This window comes from Sus scrofa, chromosome 15, assembly GCF_000003025.6.
Source record: "Sus scrofa isolate TJ Tabasco breed Duroc chromosome 15, Sscrofa11.1, whole genome shotgun sequence".
Lineage (NCBI taxonomy): Eukaryota > Metazoa > Chordata > Mammalia > Artiodactyla > Suidae > Sus > Sus scrofa.
In genome coordinates, this window is record NC_010457.5 from 30999059 (window position 1) to 31019318 (window position 20260).

The following is a 20260-nucleotide window of genomic DNA, read 5'->3' on the forward strand; positions in this document are numbered from 1 at the left end:
GAACAATTCAGATTTTTAACTTGAAAGGTCATACCTGGTAGCAAGGTCCCTCTGCATTTATACAACTGGACTGCATGACCATTCAACTGCTAGTGATCAGTTAAAGCATCAAATTAAGACCCTTCTCCTCTCCCTCCCTCCCCACCCCCCAAAACAAACACACACTTAGAAGTCACACCAGGGACCCAAGCAACAGTCAAATGGTCATTGCCACTGCTTCACGGTCTCCGGCAAGTGGCATCCCTACTGGGCCTCCCTCCCTGGGCAAGCGTGGGAAAGGACGGGCTGCCGTGGTCCCCTAGGAAGGATCCTAGTCAGGGGACGAAGCCGATAGGTTGGAGCCAAGCGATACCGAGGCTCTCGGGCCTTGAGCAAGCAAAGGGGGGACACGCAGCCCTCTGCGTGCCCCCACGCTCCCCACCCCCGTATCTGCCGCTCCTCTTCTCTCCAGGGCTCCTGCGCTCGCTCGCTTGCACTCTCTCTCTCTGTCTCTGTCTGTCTCTGTCTCTGTCTGTCTGTCTGTCTGTCTCTCTCTCTCTCTCTCGCTGTCTCTGTCTTTGTGCTTTTCTGTGTGCTCGAAAGGAGCGATTCAGAGTGGCCGGGCCAGCTGGTGGGAATGGTGGCTGCTCACCCTTTCTCTCCGACTGACAGGCGTTTGTAGCTAAGCTGCCATTTGTCACTGCATCCATTTGCTGGTATCCCGGAGGCTGCTGTGTGGGTGGCAGGAGGCGTCTGCTGCGGGCATCTACGTGTGCATTTTCAAGTCTTTCGTGTCCACGGAGGGTTCGCCCTCTGGTTTCGACTGATTGCTCAATAAAGAAGTAGGAAAGTATCTCAGGCCTCCCACCCTGGCACCTGCCGGGCCACCCAGCGGCAAGACCACACCCCCCCGCCATGTGCCCCGTGCCCGCAGGGACAGTCCCGAGCCCATGCTTTCAGGCACAGCCACACTCCTCCACGATCATGTTGGGCACGTCCCGCTTGACGATGTTGTACTCGTCATCGAAGTAGAGCATGGACATGGTGCTCAGCTTGGTGGGGATGCAGCAGGAGTTCACTGTGCCCGGGTTCAGGCCCCGCATGCGGTACTGGTTGACCACGGCCGTGTGGAAGGATGAGGCGGAGCCTGGCACCCCTGCCAGGTAGGCCGGACAGCTGCCCTCACAGTAGTTCCCATAGTAGCCGGTGGGCGCGATGATCCAGTCACTCCAGCCAATGAGGCGGAAGTCGATGAAGAACTGTTGCCTGCAACAGAGGTTGGTCCGGCCGTCACACTCCAGGCCCCGCTTGCGGATGCGGTGCCTGCTGTCACCCAGTCGCGCCTGCACCACCACGAAGGGCCGGTGTGACTCCTCGCCCGGGTCCACAAACACGGGCACCACGGCCAGCTCCTGGCAGCCGTCGCACTGCACGTCCAGGTTGAGGCGCCGCTCGCCCCGCTCAAACAGGGCCTGGATGGCCTCGGTGAGCGGGAGGGTGTGCCAGCCGCTGCGCTTCAGGTCCACACGCTTCTCCACCACGTCCCAGCGGTCGCCGTGACCCGGCTCCTGGAAGTACACCTTGACCCGAACCTTGCGCCGGCTGCCCTTCTCCAGAACGTAAGGCAGCAGCTTCAGGTAGAGCCACAGACTGGCCTGTACCACGAACAGGTTCTGGTTACCCTCGTTGGAGATGAAGAAGTACAGGCGGACCCGGGAGGAGGCGAGGCCATCTGCAAAGAAGTGGGAGAGCAAGCCAAGTTAGTTCAAGGAGAACACAAGACAACGGGGGAAAGGAACCCCGCTGCACGCTGCTGGAACGCGCCCTGGCTACGCAGCTGGAAGACGTTACTGATCCGAAATACCATTCCTGGGGCCGGGGCCTCTGGCTGTAACCTGGGAGAGACAGGGAAAATCGAGAAGCCTGGACGAGGTTGGAACTGGAGAGTCCGGGCCTATAAAACCCAGCCTCACCTCTCCCAGGCCAGGGTTCCCTGGAGACAGGCTGTCAGGACTCAAAGCTCAAGAGAGGAACTTGTCAGGAGGCCAAGATCCTAACAAGTTGTTATGGGTATCTGCGAAATCTGAAAAACAAAACCAGGATCTGACTGAGGATTTGGGAGTGGGTTGTTTTCAGAGTTTTGGTTCTTCTTTTTTTTTTTTTTTTTTTTGGTTAACTTAGGGCATTGCAAAATCCAGCTGAGCCACCTACCGCCTCTTTCCAGTGTTTACCTAAGCATGATCTGATCCAACCCCCAGTGGAACCTCCACTGCAAACAAGCCAGCTCTGCTCAGGTTTCTGACACAGAAACGTGTGCTTTACAGGCTGCAAAGTGCAGCCTTCGTTTCTGAGAAGTTCCAAGGGACCGGACACTCAGCTCTGAAACTTGAGGTCCAGCCCTTTCACAAGACCTTGACTCCCCATGAATGGCACGTTCAAAATCTCCATGGGGGAGAAGTGGCTTGTTAGTTTTCTCGATAATTCTGCTCAACAAGAAGAGAGGCCGCGCCGACCCAGAGATGCCTCCTCTCATCCCACGTTTGTTTCAGTGACCCTTCTCTCTGACAATTCCTACTTTTTTCATTTGGCAGGAAGAACAAATAAGGCAACCGTGTGGCCTGCGCTGGTTTTATCAAACCGCCTACCACAGTCGTCCCCTGCCTCCCACAGCCCCCTCCTCAGGCCTTGCCTGGCTCCTCTAATAACACTGACATCTGACTTTGAAATGGGGGAAAGTGCAGCCTTAAAAGCTGGTCTTGGACAGGCTGCCTGTGACCTGAATCTGTTATTTATAAGTCAAAGAGCTGGCTCCGTGAAACGGACCAGAAATATAACAGCCCCCGCTGTCATTTTGTGCCACCGGGAGCAAAAGGCCTCCTCGACCTTCCAGAATCACATTTCTACTCTGAGCCCCAAAGCACCTTTTAACCAAGCTCTCTAATTGCATGGCCAGCTTTCCCTGACTCAGTCAGACAGCGAAAACGGCAATGTGTTTCTTTCTAAGCACAAACCAGCCACTGATTGTCTCTGCTTTTCTCCACACCCGGCCATGCAAAACTTTTTATCCCTTTTCATCCCCAAGCGGCACCAGCACAGTCTGCCTTCTGCCTTCTGCCTTGGGGGGGGGAGGCGCATTTGCAGCCCAGGGACACAACCGCCACCGCCCTCCCCAGGCTCCCTGCCCATCCTGCCCTGCCCAAACCAGGGCTTCCCCCTGCGACCTTCTCCGCAGTCCTCTCAGCACCAATAGGGCTGAGCTCCAGGCACAAAAGCCAGCCTGGCTCATTCAAGTCCTGAAAAGGACAGCGGAGTCGAAAGCACTTGCAGCATTTCAGCGCGAGCGCATTTTCCTCTTTCTTTTAAAGTTAGAAAGATTTTTTTCTCTTGATTTTTATATTCAGACTGCGGTAGAAATTTGCAATCCAGGGCTGAGGGAAAATTCCAGAAAGGACTCCGACCCTTTGTTAACTGAACTCTCAGGCTTCTACAGCGAGGGAGCTGCTGCCGCTGCCGCCGCTGCCGCCGCTGCCGGGAGAGCCGAAAGGCACCCGGCTGCCGCGGAGCCGCGTTTCTCTGCGTAAATGATGGGACCTGTTGAGAAGCCTGCCTTCCGCCCGATTCCGGTGCCCACACAATCGGAAGAGAGGTTGCCTAGCTCTCCCCAGTGAGGCTTCAGCAATCCTGGCAAGCCCACACCACCCGGCGATGGAAGCGGCCCCAGGGGCCTCTCACACACACACACAAACACACACACACACACACTCCTCCGGCCCACGGATATCAACAAGCACAACATTTCCATCCACACCGCTAAGCCTACACTCTGATCGTGGGAAACAAAAACATTAAGCAATCACCGAGCAAGTGCCCGCGGAGCCAGGGCAGCATGCATCTGTCGGGAGGGGGGACGCGCGCCCAGAGGCGCTGGGGCCCGATTCTGGAGAGCAGGGGTGGAGAGGAAAGCACTCTGTGCCGGGGGTAGGGGGAGCAAGAAGGGGTTGCTACCCGAAGAAAGAGGACAGCAACCAGGACGGAGCGCACAGGGCCCAAGGCGAGCGGGCCGGGCCAGGAGCCCAGGTTTCCCCCAGGGCGCGCTGCCTGCGGCGGCGGTGGACAACGTGGGCAAGGAAAAGGGGGTGGAGGAAGGGGCGAGAGCCACGGCTGGATACTCAAGGGACCGACCCACCTGTCTCTGCGAAGCTGATGATCTCGGAGACCCGCTCTTGGCCGTCGGCGCCAGGGCTGGCGTGGCCGTCCAGGTGCGGGATCTCCACCCGGCCGTCCTCGCGCACCTTGCCCGCATGTAGTTTGCGCAGGGCCGTGACCATGGCGGCCTTGGGCACGGCATGGGTGATGTTGGGTCGGCCCCGCATCTGCAGGCGGTTCAAGATGTGGCGCTTCACCGCCTCCAGGAAGTCGCCGTCCAGCCGGCCCAGCTCCTCTGGCCGCCGGAAGCCGCCGCACGACGTGCAGGTGTCCTGGGAGCCGCCGAGGGCTCCGGGCGGCGGGGGCGGAGGTGGAGCGGCTGGCGACGGCGGGGGCGTGGGTGAGCCCCAGGCCTCGGGCCCCAGCCAGCCGGCCGCCAGCAGCAAAAGGCAGGCGGCCCCCAGCGCCCGACCGGGCAGCCCGTCCATGGTGCGCCGCTGGCGACGAGGGCGCCCGCCGCGAGGCGAGCCGAGCCGAGCGCAGGGCCGGGCTCCGGGCTCCAGGCGCGCCGCCCCGCCCCGCCCCCGCCCGCGCCCGCCCGGGCCTCCACCCGCCCGCCGGGAGGGCCGCCGCCGGCTCACAGGGGAGGGGGCCGGCCGGGCCGCGGGGATTCCCGCGCGGCGGGGAAGGGGTGCGGTGGGCCCCGGGAGCCGGAGAGGTGCGCTGGGCGAGGCGGTAGCGAGGGGTCACTGCCACTCGGGCGTCTCGGGGCGCCTCGGCATCCGCAGCCTTCTCCCCATCCTTTCCGCGTCGGGGCCCCGCAGGCCCCGCTCGGGTGAAGCGAAAGCGGCGGCAGCGGCGGCTTCGCCGCCGGGCGGGGAAGGTGGCGAAAAGGCCGGTCGAAGCAACTTGGCCGAGATGAAAGCGAAGGCGCCTGAGCCCCCGGAGCGGAACCGGGCGCGGCTTGGAGTGGCGCTGTGGCGGGGCCCGGCGCTCACACCTGAGCGTCTCGCCCTCGCCGCCTCGCGCGGAGGAAGGGCTGCTGCCGCCGGCGACGGGCGGGTTGTCCTCTCCACCGGCCGCCGGGCGGGCAAAGGAGCGGAGCGAGCGCGGTGCCGGGGGCGCCGGGGAGCACGGGTCGGTTCAGAAGCGGCGCAGAGCCCCGGGCCGCGGGCCCTGCGGTCCTTCGGGCGCGTCACACGGCAAAGTTGTCTCCAGGCTCCCGGGGCGCCGCATCCGCCGGCGGCCAGCCGCTGCGCGCTCCGCCGGGGCCTCTGCTCCGCCGGCCTCCTCGCCTCCTGCCTCCCTCCGCCCGCGTGCGCCGGCCGGCTGGGCGCGGGGCGCCGGGCAAGGAAGGCGAGGCGGAGGCAGGGCCCTCCTTGCTCCGGTCTCCGCTGCCTGCCGCGGCGGCAGCGGTGTCGGCTCGAGCGCCTAAAAGTCTCGCGGCGTCCCCGGCGCTGGTGCCCTAGCTCGCTCTCCCGCTGGCACACGCCGCAGGGCCGGGAGAGAGCGGGAGGGTGGCGGCCGCGTCCCCGCGCTGGCCTCGACAGAGTGCAGATCCCGCCGAGGAGGAGTTCTTCTCTTTGCCCTCTCTTCTTTTACTCTCCTCGTTTTTTCTCCCAAGGGGAAAAAAAAAAAAAGCCGCACAATCTCCGTATGTGCGCGCGCGTTGAGATAGACGTTGGCAGGAAAAGGGGGGGCGGGCGAGTGTCGCCCTGGCCGTGCGGGAGGAGAATGTCCGCGCCTCCCGGCTCCAGCTTCCCCGGGAGGCGGGGGACAGGGGGAAGGGGAGGCGGAATCTGTTCAGGTCGGTGCTGCCCGCTCCCCCCGCCCGCCCACCCCCGCTTCCCTCAGCTTCTTTCCTTCTGCCTTCGTGAGAAGGAGGAGCGAGCCGGCCCTCTCCCTTCCCCCTTCACCCCCCGCAAGGCCGGGCCACTTCTGCGGTCTGGAAACTTTCTCACCACGTGGGCGCCCCGGACCCCAGCCCAGCCGGGCATCGGGCGGCACCGACGGGCTCCTGGCCCAGGATCCCGGCGCTGGCCTCCTCCCCGCAGCCGCGCAGGCCCTGCCCTCGTCCCTGCCGCCGCCCTCCGCGACCGGGAGAGGCACCTCTCGCCGCCGCAGCCGCCCCCGGCCTGCCTGGGGAGCTCCCTCGCGGGCCTTGGCGAGGCGGGGCGGCGATGCGGCCTCGAGCGCCGCAGCCTGGCTCCGCGGGTGGATGCCGCTCCCGGGCTGCAGTGCCCGAGCCCAGCGCCCCAAGCCGCTGGTGCACTGGGCGAAGCGTGGGCCCAGCAGGCTGGAGGTGCCGGGAGGTGGCCGCAGCCGGAGGCCTGCCTTCCCCCGGCTCTGAGCCCCGAGGAACTCCTCGATTGCGTGGGGGAACCGGCCTCGCGGCCGAGAGACCTCCAGGTTGGCGAGGTCTCCAGGTTGGCGAGGTCTTCCTCAGCACCGCCACCCCCCCAACTGGCAAACCTTAGCCTGAGATAAACCGGGTTCCAGTCTAGGCTCAGTCACGGACAGTTTGCAGCAGTGACCTTGGGTAGAGTGTTCACACTCTAGTCACTACTGCCTCATCTGTACACGGGGCACAGTCACACCTATTAGCACACGGGCTGGCTGGGCGCCCCAAAGTAAGCAACTGGGCCAAGCTCCTCACAGTACTCAAATTATGTTCCAAGGCCTCCGTTCTTAGGCCACCAGACAAGAGGTGCTGTCGATGGAAACCAAGCTCCCATCCCCCTCCAGAACCCCAAGTGCAATCCATTCCTTCTGTCCGTCATCACGCCCAACATGGACTTGGAGCCGCAAAGCAGTGCGCCTAGGGCGCAGCGCCTGGGGCCAGGAACCCGGCCTTGCCCTCTTCCATCAATCGTCCGGACCCCGACCCACAGTGGCCGTGCCCCGGTAACAGTGCGATTGCGAAGAGGTCATTCTGGTCTTAGGATATTAGGAAACCCAGGACCACCGAGGAAGACCTGGGCCATCTGCTTGGGGTTACCCCCACCGCACCCTCCGCGGCCCCTCATCGCAAGCTTCTCGGCTGCTGTGGCGCTCAGCCCGGACCGCAGCCGCACCGAGGCCCGCAAGTCTGGAGGCGGAGCGCCCCCTCCCTCCCGATCAGAGGAACCGACCCGGAGGTTAGCAGGGCTGCTCCCGCGGTGCAAAAAAATGAGGCTGGTATGGGTTTACCAACCCAAAGTCAGGAGCAGGGGTCCAGGAGGGTCCCCAAGATGGCAGCCCTTCTGACTCCTTAGGGCTTTCTCCAGATTGCAGTTATCTGCCACTCCCAAACTCAGCTGTCCACCACTCACCTTGTTCCAGAGCCTGTAGTCCCAGAGCCTGCAATCCCCAAGCAATAAGAAGATGCTCTGCTCCTGGGCTGCCTGGGCCAGCACCTTCTGCGTGGTGGCCCTGAGCCAGACTGGACCCCCCCTTTATGACCTTGCTTGCATCTTCCACGTGCTCCGATCTAATAGCTCTTTTCCATCATCACAACCACCAACCTGCTTGGTAAACTCAGTCTTCGAGCCCCAGCCCAGCCTCATTTCCTTGGTGAAGCCCACCATGGCCTTCTTGTGCCCTGAATAGTTACTTGCCAGATTGGGCCTCTCAGCCCAGTGCCTGGCTATAATCTCTTCACCTGTCTGTCCCCTGCATGGGGCCTCAGGCTCCTGGAGAACAAGTACCAGCCTCCTGAGCCCTATCTGAGGCCAAACCTAGCAGATGATTAAGGAACCTTATTGAACCAATACTTGGTTGATTGATTGATTGATTGATCGACTGAATGAGAGAAATCATTAAGCTCATGAAGGATTTAACACTCCCGCTCCCCAGCACAAGCCTCACAGAAGGCGTTCCTTGTCTGCCAGGCTACAGCCCTTCTTATTGTGAGCTCCACCTGGGCTGGACAGAGCTAGAGGATGGCAGGGGCGATGCTCCATGGCACTGGGAAAGTGCAACATCCTGCCTGTTGCCCTGGCATTGGGAAGAGGCAAAAGCCACCATGTCCTTGCTGGTAGGAGGAGGGAACAGGAGGTTGAGAGGAGGGTCCACGTTTTGCTCCCCTGATGGAGGAGCTGTCAGCCCCGCTGCCAGTCATCTGCTAGGAGGGAACTGGGTCAAGCGGTAGTCAGAAACCATCTGCTCAAGAAGCTGGGATTATCCCGCCCTCTGCTGATCCCCCAGCCCCCAGGAGCCAAGGGTGTAAATTGAGTTCTTCCAGATCACCTTGTGCTTTGTGGAGGGGGAGAGCACCCCATCCCCTACGGAGGGGCAAGGACCTTTTCCTGTTGCTTCAAAGCCTTATTTAGCACTGGGTTCTGTTCCCCTTTTAGATTGAGGGTGACCTCAGCCCTCCATCTGAGCCAGGGATGTGACAGTGCCTGTCAGTTTTTAATACAATAATGCACATCGGTGAGCCAGCCAACGCCCTCAACCTGGCCTGCAGGACCAGGCCGTCCCCACACAAAATGCTGACTCTCTGACGCCATCGAGGCACTCAGGCCCAATGGGGAAGGCAGGAAGAAAACACGGTGACACTCTGGTTCTGAACACACGGAGTTGTTTTTGTTTGTGCTTTTTAGGGCTGCACCCACGACATATGGAGGTGCCCAGGCTAGGGGTCTAATTGGAGCTACAGCTGCCAGCCACAGCCACACAACCACAGCCACAGTCACACTAGATCCGAGCTGCGTCTGCAACCTACACCACAGCTCATGGCAATGCCGGATCCTTAACCACTGAGCGATGCCAGGCATTAAACCTGCAACCTCCTGGTTCCTAGCTGGACTCGTTTCCGTTGCACCACGACGGGCTCTCTTGGGGAGCACAGAGTTTGGAGAGAGCTTCCTCTGGGGAGCTCAGAGCACTTGCTTTCACAATAGTTTTTTGTTTTGTTTTGCATAACCCATAGCTCGGTGTCAATTTGGAGATGAAGATTCCAAAAGTAACAAAGCAAGCCATAAAAATGAGCCTTGAACAGTTCCCACAATGGCTCAGCGGTAACAAACCCAGCTAGTATCCATGAGGATACAGATTTGATCCCTGGCCTTGCTCTGTGGGTTAAAGATCCAGTACTGCCATGAGTTGCAGTGTAGGTTGCTGACGTTGGTCAGATCTTGCATTGCTGTGGCTGCAGCTCCAGTTCAAGCCCTAGCCTGGGAATTTCCATATGCCACAGAATTAAAAAAAAAAAAATGAGCCTTGGGGTGCAGTTCTCGACCACATACCTGCAGAATGTTGGGGTGAAGTCCTTCACATCGGTGGGCACTCAAGTCCTGAGAGGAGAAAGGCCTTTGTCTGAATTGGGCTCAGGGACCTGTGTTCACCTTCCACCACTGGTCAGGAAGCCACCCTTGCCAGACGTCACCATGATGCAGCATACCTCTCTGGAGTGGCCCACTATCTCAACAGGAGAAGTGGTATGTCAGACATGAAGGCCTGCCCCAGACACAGGAGAGGGACAGCTTTGAGCCAGGTGCAATGCGGGATCCAGCTGAGGGGATCCCAGGGGGCAAAGGGCCAAAAGCTGACCTTTGTAAAAGCCCAGACACCCACACAGAGCCTCAGAAAGCCCCAAGGCCACCTCCTGCTTGTGCAGTCCCAAAATGAATCTTTTTTTTTTTTTTTTTTTTTGGCCACACCCAGAGCATGCAGAAATTCCCAGGGCCAAGGATGGAACTTGAGCCACAGCAGTGACAACACCAGATGCTAACTCACTGAGCTGCCGGGGAACTCCCCAAAGTGGGAGGGTGGGCACGGAAGGGTTATTTTGATCAGGCAGCCCCTTATTTCTCACCAGGACAGCTGGACATTGCCCACATTCCCACAGCCCTGGCAGTCCCCCACATCCTCAGGGCCCCCTGTAGCCTCCCAAAGATGCCTGAGAGCCCAGCAGCTGCTTGGAATTGGTGTATCCCAGCTCCGAGATGGGGTTTGAGATGGGTCTGGTGGATACCCCCCAGGGCATGCCTAGCAAGCAGGGGTAGGTTATAGGTCACCTCTGACTCCCCAGTATAACTTACTTTACCTAATAATAAGGACATGCCTGGTGCTGCCTTCACATCTGTGGGTCACATTCAGATAGCTCAGGTAGCCCAAAATCCTGAGGCACCTGCACAGGGTCAGTGCGGGTGGGTTTCAAACGCAGAACCCCCCCCCCCAGTTCCAGTGATCCCACAGGGCAGCCTGCCTGTGTGTCCCCCTCTCCTGCTTCCCACCACAAACATCTGACACACATGGGTGAATCACCTTGAATGATCCCATGCTACTCCTAAACCAGCTCCACAACAGTACCACCTCGCCTCGTGGTTCCTCTTGAGCTGATTCCATCAGCTCCCGGCCCTTGAAACCTACTGTGTTAGCAAGAACCACACAAGTCATTGTGTTCCTGGTTCCATTCGCAGGAAGGGGCTAGGTTGCGAGGACTGGGGGAGGCCTCCTCCACTTCCCCATGGCAAGGCTGGCTGCGGGGATGCCTGAAGCTGCGGGAGTAGGATTCCATGTGTTGTGAACATTCAGGATTTTTTTTTCTTTTTTTTTTTTTTTTTTAGGGCCACACACCCAGCACATGGAAGTTCCCAGGCTAGGGGTTGAGTCGGAGCTGCAGCTGCCAGCCTACACCACAGCCACAGCAACACCAGATGTGAGCAGCGTCTGCAAACTACACCGCAACTTATGGCAACACCAGATCCTCAACCCACTGATTGAGGCCAGGGATTGAACCCGCATCCTCATGCATACAAATCAGGTTCTTAACCCACTGAGCCACAATGGGAACTCCCACTTCACTCCATTTCTGCCATGAGCAGTCCTGCTCACAGCTCCCAGATGCCTGCGTGCGCCAGAACCCAGTAAGCTGATTATTTGGCAGCTAACAAAGGGAGAGGGGAACATTTCTAAAGTTTCCTCACTTCAGGTCTCCAAACCCAAATACATCCACTTCAGGAACACCTGGATCCAAACTCCCCTTCAATGGCATTCCTCTGTCCTCAGCTGACCTTGAACTTCAGAGCTGACCTTGAACTTCAGAGCTGACCTTTACAATCTGCACCTTGAGAAATGAAGAGTGCTCTGCCTGTCCAATGAGCCGCCAGCCTCAAAAAAGGCACAGCTGAACCAAGATAGCGTTTTTCCTCTTCTAATATGAGACAAGGACAACGCAGGGGAAAAAAAGAGGGAAATTACCCTTGTACAGAGGCATAGACAAGACATCATTTTGCTTATTATTCTTCTTCATTTATTTATTTTTGCAGTGCCCACAGCATGTGGAAGTTCCTGGGCCAGGGATTGAACCCTTGCCACAGCAGTGACAATGCCGGATCCTTAACCTGCTGAGCCACCATGGAACTCCCCTTTTGCTTTCTAAATAAGACCAAGGACTGTTTCTGTCCATTTACATATGTGAAGCGAAGGACCTCTATTCCCAAAGGCCACCACGTCCCCCAGTGCACCTGTGTACCCCATATTCCTATATAATCTATACCTGTGAGGCTCTGACAGGAAAGCAGCTCAGAAAGAGGCCATCATCGTGTTACGCTCCACATAAATTCTCCCCTTCCTTACAGCAGACTCAGATTGAATTCTCACAGTCAGGAAACCAGCCTCTGCCTAGCCATGGAAGGAAACTGCGGGGGTACCCACTGATTGTAGAAGAAAAAACCCCAGCACAATGCCCAGCTTCATCTCCCCGACAGCCCAGGCCTGTTGACCGGCTTCTGAAGCCATGTTAATTTCAAGTCCTCTCTAGGTTCTGTCCTCTCCTCCAGCGGGGCAACCCCGCCACTCAGCCCCAGACTGGGCGTTGGGCAGGCACACATCCCCTGCTCCCCGGCGGGGCCCTGGGCCCCAGTGAGTCAGATGCTAATCCAGAAAGGCGCCGTTTCTTACACACCTCCCCGGGCCCAAGTGCATTCAGCTCTTTCAGCCCCTTCCCTTCCCCGTGCATTAGATTGTGTGTTGAAATGCTGGAGGGAAAAAAAAAATAGAATGAAAAGGGAAGGATCAGATTTTTGCTTGATGGATACATGTATTTATATCTAATTAGGAGACCCCACTGCGAAGGGGGTAAAGTGTTTTAGTTCTGGCCTATTGAAGGGCAAATACCTATTGTGTGCTTGCTCTCTAAGTTGGTGAAAGAGTCCCAGAGTCAGTCTGTATTAGCAACCCAAGAGACCTGTGAGCAGAACCCCGAGTGGCAGGCAGCGTCCTCAAGCCTCCCCCTGCCAGCCGGGCCCGTCTGCCCAGAAATTTTTCATGCAAGCTGTTCTCAAGCCAGGGATTTGAGGATCTGCCCTATTCCACCTTCCCAAAGAGAGAGAGAACGGAAAAGAAAGAAAGAGAGAGAGAGAAAAGGCAGGGAGGGAGGAAGGAAGGAAGGAAGGGGAAGGAAAAGAGGGAAGGAAGGAAGGGGAAGAAAAAGAAAGAAAGAGAGAAAGAGAGAAAAGAGAGGGAGGGAGAAAAAGAAAAAACGAGGAATCATCATCTTTAGGACAAAGACATACACAATATTAAACTTTCATTTGAGGAATTCCCTGGTAGGCTAGAGGGTTAAGAATCCACCATTGTTGCTGCCATGGCACAGGTTCAATCCCTGGCCTGGGAACTTCTGCATGCCAAGGGTGCAGCCAAAAATAATAATAAAAAAATTAACTTTGGGCGTTCCTGTCGTGGCACAGTGGTTAACGAATCCGACGAGGAACCATGAGGTTGTGGGTTCGGTCCCTGCCCTTGCTCAGTGGGTTAACGATCCGGCATTGCCGTGAGCTGTGGTGTAGGTTGCAGACGCGGCTCGGATCCTGCGTTGCTGTGGCTCTGGTGTAGGCTGGTGGCTACAGCTCCGATTCGACCCCTAGCCTGGGAACCTCCATATGCCACAGGAGCGGCCCTAGAAATGGCAAAAAGACAAAAAAAAAAAAAAAATTAACTTTGATTTGCATTTCACCTCCCTTCGAGTGTCTAAGGCTTCTCGAACCCCCGCAACTTCCTACTGGTTCAGAAATAACAGCACAGAGCGAGGGACTTCATTAAAGATAAAAAGAAACTGCCAACGCCTTGGCTTTCATCAGGGACACAGGTACTCAAACACGCATCAACTGGCATTCACTCTTACTCGTCAGAAGCAGCTAAGAAAATGCAATTGCATAAAATCCCTTTATGACATTGTTTGTATCTGAAAGTAATGTGGTCAAACTGTGGCTTACCTCAGCTCAGCTCACCAATAATCCTTTATCAATTCAGCGTGTCCATACTCTGACCCCCAGCCCACCTGGCACATACTGAGGATAACTGACCCTTGACGGCCACAAGGTCATATTCTGAGCTCAAGATTCCTCAGCACCATCTCCATCCCTTCCCTCTATTGTTCCAGAGGGGGTTTTGTTGTTTTGTTTTCCTTTCCTTTCTTTTTGCCTTTCTCAGGGCCACACCCCAGCATATGGAGGTTCCCAGGCTAGGGGTCTCATCGGAGCTGTAGCCACCAGCCTACACCACAGCCACAGCAATGTCGGATCCGAGCCATGTCTGCGACCTACACCACAGCTCATGGCAACACTGGATCCTTAACCCATTGAGTGAGGCCGGGGATCGAACCCACAATCTCATGGTCCCTAGTCGAATTCGTTAACCACTGAGCCAGGACGGGAACTCCTCCAGAGTGTTCTTTAATTCATGCACAATGCGTTTGTACAGAGGACCTGGTAGGAACAGAGTGGTGGGTCAGGCAATGACAGGACAGTGGTGCTGCCCCACCTTCGGCTCAGTGAGGAAGGAGAGCTTGCTGGGCAAGTGCGGAGGGTTGGAACGACCCTGGAGGAGGTCAGGCAGAGCCCGTCAGGGTCAGGAGTGTGTCTGGCCAGACAGCCGACTCCTCACATGTTCTCAATGGCAGAGCAAAGAGACTGGAGCAGGGTGAGGGTGACTCTGTAGGGCCACACCTACCCACAGCAGCCCTGAGAGCAAGGACATATACAGCTGAGATGGGATGACCACCCAGTTAGGGAGGCGGAGGAGAAAGAAGACAGGAAACAAAAAAGGAGCAGTCAAGGAGGTGGAAGAAAAGCCAGGGTGGGCCGGGGGAGGGTGGGGAAGGGGGCAGGCGGGGTGCAGGGATGTCATGTAGCCAGAGGGACTACAGGAGCAGAGCTGGCCAAGAAGGCCAAGTGCAGGAGTTCATGTTGCGGCTCAGTGGTTAACAAATCCAACTAGGAACCATGAGGTTTTGGGTTCGATTCCTGGCCTCGATCAGTGGGTGAAGGATCCGTTGTTGCCATGAGCTATGGTGTAGGTCGCAGATGCAGCTCTGATCCCCGGTTGCTGTGGCTGTGGTGTAGGCCGGCGGCTACAGCTCCAATTAGACCCCTAGCCTGGGAACCTCCATGTGTTGCAGGTGTGGCCCTAGAAAAGACAAAAGAAAAAAAAAAAAGAAGGCCACGTGCAGTGGAGGGATCTTCGAAGGAGGCCAGGAAGGGGTGCTGGGGCAGGGACCTGGGCTGGGGGTGGGTGGTCTCTGAGTGAGCAAACTGCCAAGGGAGAGGAGACTTGAGGATGAGAAAAGTCACCGTGTCCCACATGATCCAGGCCAGCGGGCCCAGGGCTGCAAGGAAAGGGGGTTCTTATCGGGGAGGCAGCCCCCCAAAGTGGGAGCCGAAGAATGGCTGACTCCCAGAAGCAGAGGCCAGTAGACTGCAGGGGAGGGCTGGAGGGCAGCCCCCAGGCGCGAGTCCATGGGGAAGGGGTTGGCCTGAGGCGTCTTACAGAGAGATGGAAATGGAGACCAAAGCTGAAGCCCAGCCCAGGAGGTGGAAGCCACGGGACAGGGCTGGGCCTGAGGAGGTCAATGCAGGAGCTGAGATCAAAGGACTGATGGGGTGGGGTGGGGGGGTGTTGAGGTGTATGTGTTATGTGTCTTGTGTTAGCACATCTGTTGGAGTGTGTATTAGTTCTTGTACTGGTGTGCATTGGTGTGTATGTTTGTGGTGTTTTGGGTATGAATGTGTTGGGATGTGCAGGTTTAGTGTGGGAGGGGTGTGTGTGTGTATTGAGATGTATGTGTGTCATGCATGGGTCCTGTGTGTGTTAATGTATCTGTTGGAGTGTGTAGTAGTGTCTGTACTGGTGTGTGTTGGCGTGTGTGTGTGTGTGTGTGTGTGTGTGTGTGGTGTTTTGGGTACAGGTGTACTGGAGTGTGCAGGTGTTAGTATGGGAGGTGTATGGGGGGTGTAGATATGTGATTAAGGCACCAAAATATAAGAACAGTGATCAGTCTCAGGATGCTTTTGCCAATAAGACTGAGAGCAAGAGAGGCAATAGTAAGACCCTTTTCTGCTCTATCCACTCTCACTCCCGACTTCAGGGGAGACTTAGGTAGCATTCTTAAGCATTTGTGATTGAGGAGGAAGAGGCAGAGAAGAAGGAGTCAGGAACACCAGTGTTGGCTGTGGGGCAGTTTCCCATGAGCAGGTGGGATGTTAGAGATGGTCCATGCAGCCTTGGCGTTGCCAGTATGGCCCCTGCCCCACTGTGGGACCCACTGGACGGGAAAGTACAGACTCACCCAGGCTCTCCTGCTCTTTCTGCATCCCCACAGCCACAGAAAGAAAATGATCCCCCAGCTCCCCTAGAATGAATTTTCCTGGGAACATCAGGCAAGTGTGGTCTGCAGAATTTGGCCATCAGAAGTTCCAAAGAATCAGCTGAGAAGAAGCAGTGACTTTCCCAGAGCTGCCCATGGGCATTGGCCCTGGGGAAGAGGGGCTGTGTGGACAGCACATGTCTGGCATGACTATTCCAGAACTGGGGGTCTGAGTGGGGGCCAGAGCAGTGACAGCCATGCCTGCCATCCATGACAGGCAGGCTGGTGGTCTGCAGCTCCTGGCATGTTCTAGGAGGAAGAATCATCCTCCGATTAATACATAGTTAATACTTTCCTAAACTCTGCCCCATCCTGAAGTCTTTACAGTGGTTCTTCACTGTCAAGGAAAAAGTTCAAATTCATTGTGATGCCTGCCAGGCTCCTCATCTGGTTCCTGGTCCCTGGTCCCCCTCCAGCGTCTGATGAAAGATCCTCTTTCTCAGCGCTAGCCACTCACTCACTCTCTCAGTCCTGCAGCTACTGGGAGCCACATCTTTTGACCCAAGTAGCCACATAGCTCTAGGATAACACATCGTCCTGGTTTTCCTGGGGAAAAGGAGGTTCCTGAGATATGGGACTTTCCGTGATGGTCCCAGACCATCTAGGATAGTTGGTCATCCTGGGTGCCTGACCCCTTCCTATCTTTACTTGTGCCATTGGCCAGCCTACAGTGCCCTACCCCAAAGCTTGTCTGCTAGTAACTTGCTCCATCCAAACTTGCCTCCACCAAGCTCCTCCTCATAACTGCTGCCACCATTAAAAAGGACATCACCCAAGATCAATTTCTCTCAAAAATTCTGAAAAGTTGGGAGCTCCTATTGTGGCTCAGTGGGTTAAGAACTTGACACAGTGTCCTTAAGGATGTGGGTTTGATCCCTGGTCTTTCTATTTTTCACTCATGCTCTTTCTATTTTTTGTATCATGAAGTTTCTATCATCAAAGTTATCTCATGATCACAAGATGGCTGCTGGAGCACCATCCATCACATGCCAGTCATTTGAGGATCTGGTGTTGCAGCAAGCGGTGGTGTAAGTTGTAGACCTGGTGTTGCCATGGCTGTGGCATAGGCCAGCAGCTACAGCTCCAATTGGACCTCTAGCCCAGGAACTTCCATATGACACAGGTATAATCCTAAAAAGAAAAATTCTGAAAAGTCATCTTACTCCCCCAATTCATTTAACATGTACTTACTGAGTCCCCATCATATACCAGGCCCAGGAGCTAGAGCAGTGAACAAGACAGTCAAATTCTCTGTCTTCACAAAACTTTACTGTCTAAGAAAGAAACCAACAATAAATATGTTTTTAAAAGCAAATAATTTCCAAGCATGAAAAGTGTCATGGATTTTTTAAAAGGAGGTGAATGGGAAGCAGACTGGTCAGGGGGCTGCATAAGTCAGGGGGAGAAGGTGATTCAAAGATAAGGAGGCAGTCACAGAGATCTGGGGGAAGGCTCCAAGGTGGGACTAAGTTTAGAATGTTCAAGGAACAGGAGTTCCCGTCGTGGCTCAGTAGATTAAGAACCCAAATAGTATCCACGAGGATGTGGGTTTGATCCCTGGCCTTGTTCAGTGGGTTAAGAATCTGGCATTGCCAGTGGCTGTGACATAGGTCAGCAGCTGTAGCTCCAATTTGATTCCTAGCCTGGGAGCTTCCATATGCCACAGGTGTGACTCGAAAAAAAAAATTAAGAATATTCAAGGAACAGAAAGCAAGCCAGTGTGACTGGAACATGGCAAAGCAAGAGGAAAAGTGTTGAAAGGAGAAGTAAAGGCCAGATGACACTGAGGTGTGTAAGTTCTACTCCTTAGGACTAGATTTGACCTCAGTGGCCAACACACCTAGGAAAAGCTCAGAATTAGGACTTCCAAGCCTGATATGATGGCTCCATGGTCATTAGGCATTCATGCTCCTTCTCTGTGTCATATTACAAAGTTTCTATCATCAAAGTTATCTCATAGTCACAGTATGGCTGCTGGAGCACCATCTATCACATCTCCATCTCAAGCAATGGGAAGGAGGAAAGTGAAAGGGCAAAGTCTTGGATCCGCATACCTGAGTCAGCTCTGTTGAAAGAATAATACCCCAAGTCCCCTCGACATGTCTGCTTTTCTCTCATTGGCCACCCATAGATGTAAAAGAGGCTGGGAGTTAGAGACACGTAACCAGGTACCGAACTGCTCCAAATCAAATAAGAGTTCAGTCAGGAGGTAAGAAATACAGAGTAGGAGTTCCCGTTGTGGCGCAATGGTTAATGAATCCGACCAGGAACCATGAGGTTGCGGGTTCAATCCCTGCCCTTGCTCAGTGGGTTGACGATCCGGCGTTGCCATGAGCCATGGTGTAGGTTGCAGACGCGGCTCAGATCCTGCTTTGCTGTGGCTGTGGCATAGGCTGGTGGCTACAGCTCTGATTAGACCCCTAGCCTGGGAACCTCCATATGCCGAGGGAGCGGCCCAAGAAATGGCAAAAAGACAAAAAAAAAAAAAAAAAAAAAAGAGAGAGAGAGAGAGTAAATATTGAGTGGGCATTAAGGGCATGGCGAGGAGCCTGGGGTTTGTCCTATGTGCAGTGGGAAGGTTTTAGAGGGGTCATTTTTTTTTTAGGGCCGCACCCGCGGCATGTGGAGGTTCCCAGGCTAGGGGTTCAGTCGGAGCTACAGCCTCTAGCCTACACCACATCCACTCCAGATCCAAGCTGCATCTGCAAACTACAGTACAGTTCATGATAACGGCGGCTCCTTAACCCACTGTGTGAGGCCAGGGATCAAACCCAGAACCTCACGGTTCCTGGTCGGATTCATTTCCATTGCGCCACATGGGAACTCCTAGAGGGTTTGTTTTTTTTTTTTTTTTATCAAGTCCTGCTGTGATCTGACTTACCCAGTGAGAAGATCACTCACGCTGAAGGTGAGAATAAACTGTAGACGGGTAGGAGAGGAAGAGGGAGATGAGTTAGGCACCATTGCAACAATCCACATGAGAGATGATGGGGGGAGCAGCATCTCAGCAGTGAGGTGGCAAGAAGTGGCTGGATCTGGGCTCTGTTTGGGGTTAGTGTCAACAGGACTTGCCGATGGACAAGAAACAAAAGAACGGATCCCAGGTTTGGGGGCTGAGCATCCAAGAAGATGTGGTGCCATTTATGAGGAAGGGAGAGATGGGGAGAGAAGCTGGGGGTAATTAAAAGTTCCCTTTGAAGATAGCGATTTTGAGGGGCCTGTTAGCCAGCAGTAGAGGCTGCCGAACTGGGAGTTGAAGTCCGTTTGGGGTTTGGGATAGAGGTCAACCAAATTTGGAGCTGCCAGCATATGGACAGTACTGAAAGGGAGGGCAAGATGAGTTCACCCAGCAGATGGGTGCAGATGGAGAAGAGGAAGGAAGAGGGCCAAGGGTGAGGCCCTGGGACATTCTGGCCTTGAGAGGTGGGAGAGCCAGTGAAAGAGGCTGAAAGGAGGAGGAAAGGAGCCCTGTGCGGTGGACGGACAGAGCGGGGAGCAAGGGCCAGCTACCAAGTGCTGGGAGCGGCCAAGTACAGTGATTTCTGACAATTCATCCAGGGACTTAGCTAATCCAGGAGCATTTCAGCAGAGCCATGGGGAGGAAGGCCCTGGACAGAGCAGCTGATGGGCAAATGGACCGGCCCATAAGCTCTCACCCACAGCATCACTGTGGAGGCTGGCAGAGAGATGGGGCCAAGTTAGGGGGACAGAAGGGGGCCCCCACCTTCAAGCCTAGGCACCCAGGCTTATTCCAGACAACAAGCAGCTCCAACCCCACTCTCCCAGAGTCCCAGAGAGGGCCGGTGCCAAAGAGCCTAGACCTTGGTCAGGGCATCTCAGATGCCAGTCCTTGCTCTGTGGTCATTGGGTTCATGTCAGAGGCAGCAAAGTGAGACTGGGCCCCACCCCTATCCCCACCCCTCGTGCCCAGCCCTGCATCATCATAGTTCTTCTGGGGCTGATCACTGTCTAGGAGAAAAACATGGAAACCTCTTGTCTCTTTCTGACTCTGAAGCAAGTATCCCTGTTTGGCAGGATGATCGGGTGCTGGCCAGTCAGTACACCATCCAAGAATCCATTTTGCCACCTGCCTAGAGCAGTGTTTTTCAAGTGGCAGGTTGTCAAACATGGAATGGGTCATGAGTCCAAAAGTAGTGTGTTAGGACCTTCTTTTTTTGGTTTGTTTGTTTGGGGGTTTGTTTTTGTTTTGGCTATGCCTGTGGCATACAGGAGTTCCTGGGCCAGGAATCGAACCTGAGCCACAGCAGTGACAACACCAGGCCCTTAACCCACAGAGCCACCAGGGAACTCCTTGGCCTTTATTTTTTTTTTATGCAATAATATGGAACAATATACAGAGTTACCATTGTGGCTCAGCAGGTTAAGAACCCAACACAGTGTCCATGAGAAGGCAGGTTCAATCCCTGGTCTCACTCAGTATGTTAAGGATCCAGTGTCACCACAAACTGTGGTGTAGGTCACAGATGCAGCTCAGATCTGGCATTG

The 20260-nt window shown here is 55.7% G+C and overlaps 1 protein-coding gene across 1 annotated transcript; it reads right to left on the reverse strand.

The window, feature by feature from the left end:
* Nucleotides 936-5347, reverse strand: INHBB (inhibin beta B subunit). The gene is given in 2 exon segments (NM_001164842.1): nucleotides 936-1711; nucleotides 4166-5347. Coding segments are annotated over 2 exon segments (1224 nt in total). The 5' UTR covers nucleotides 4614-5347.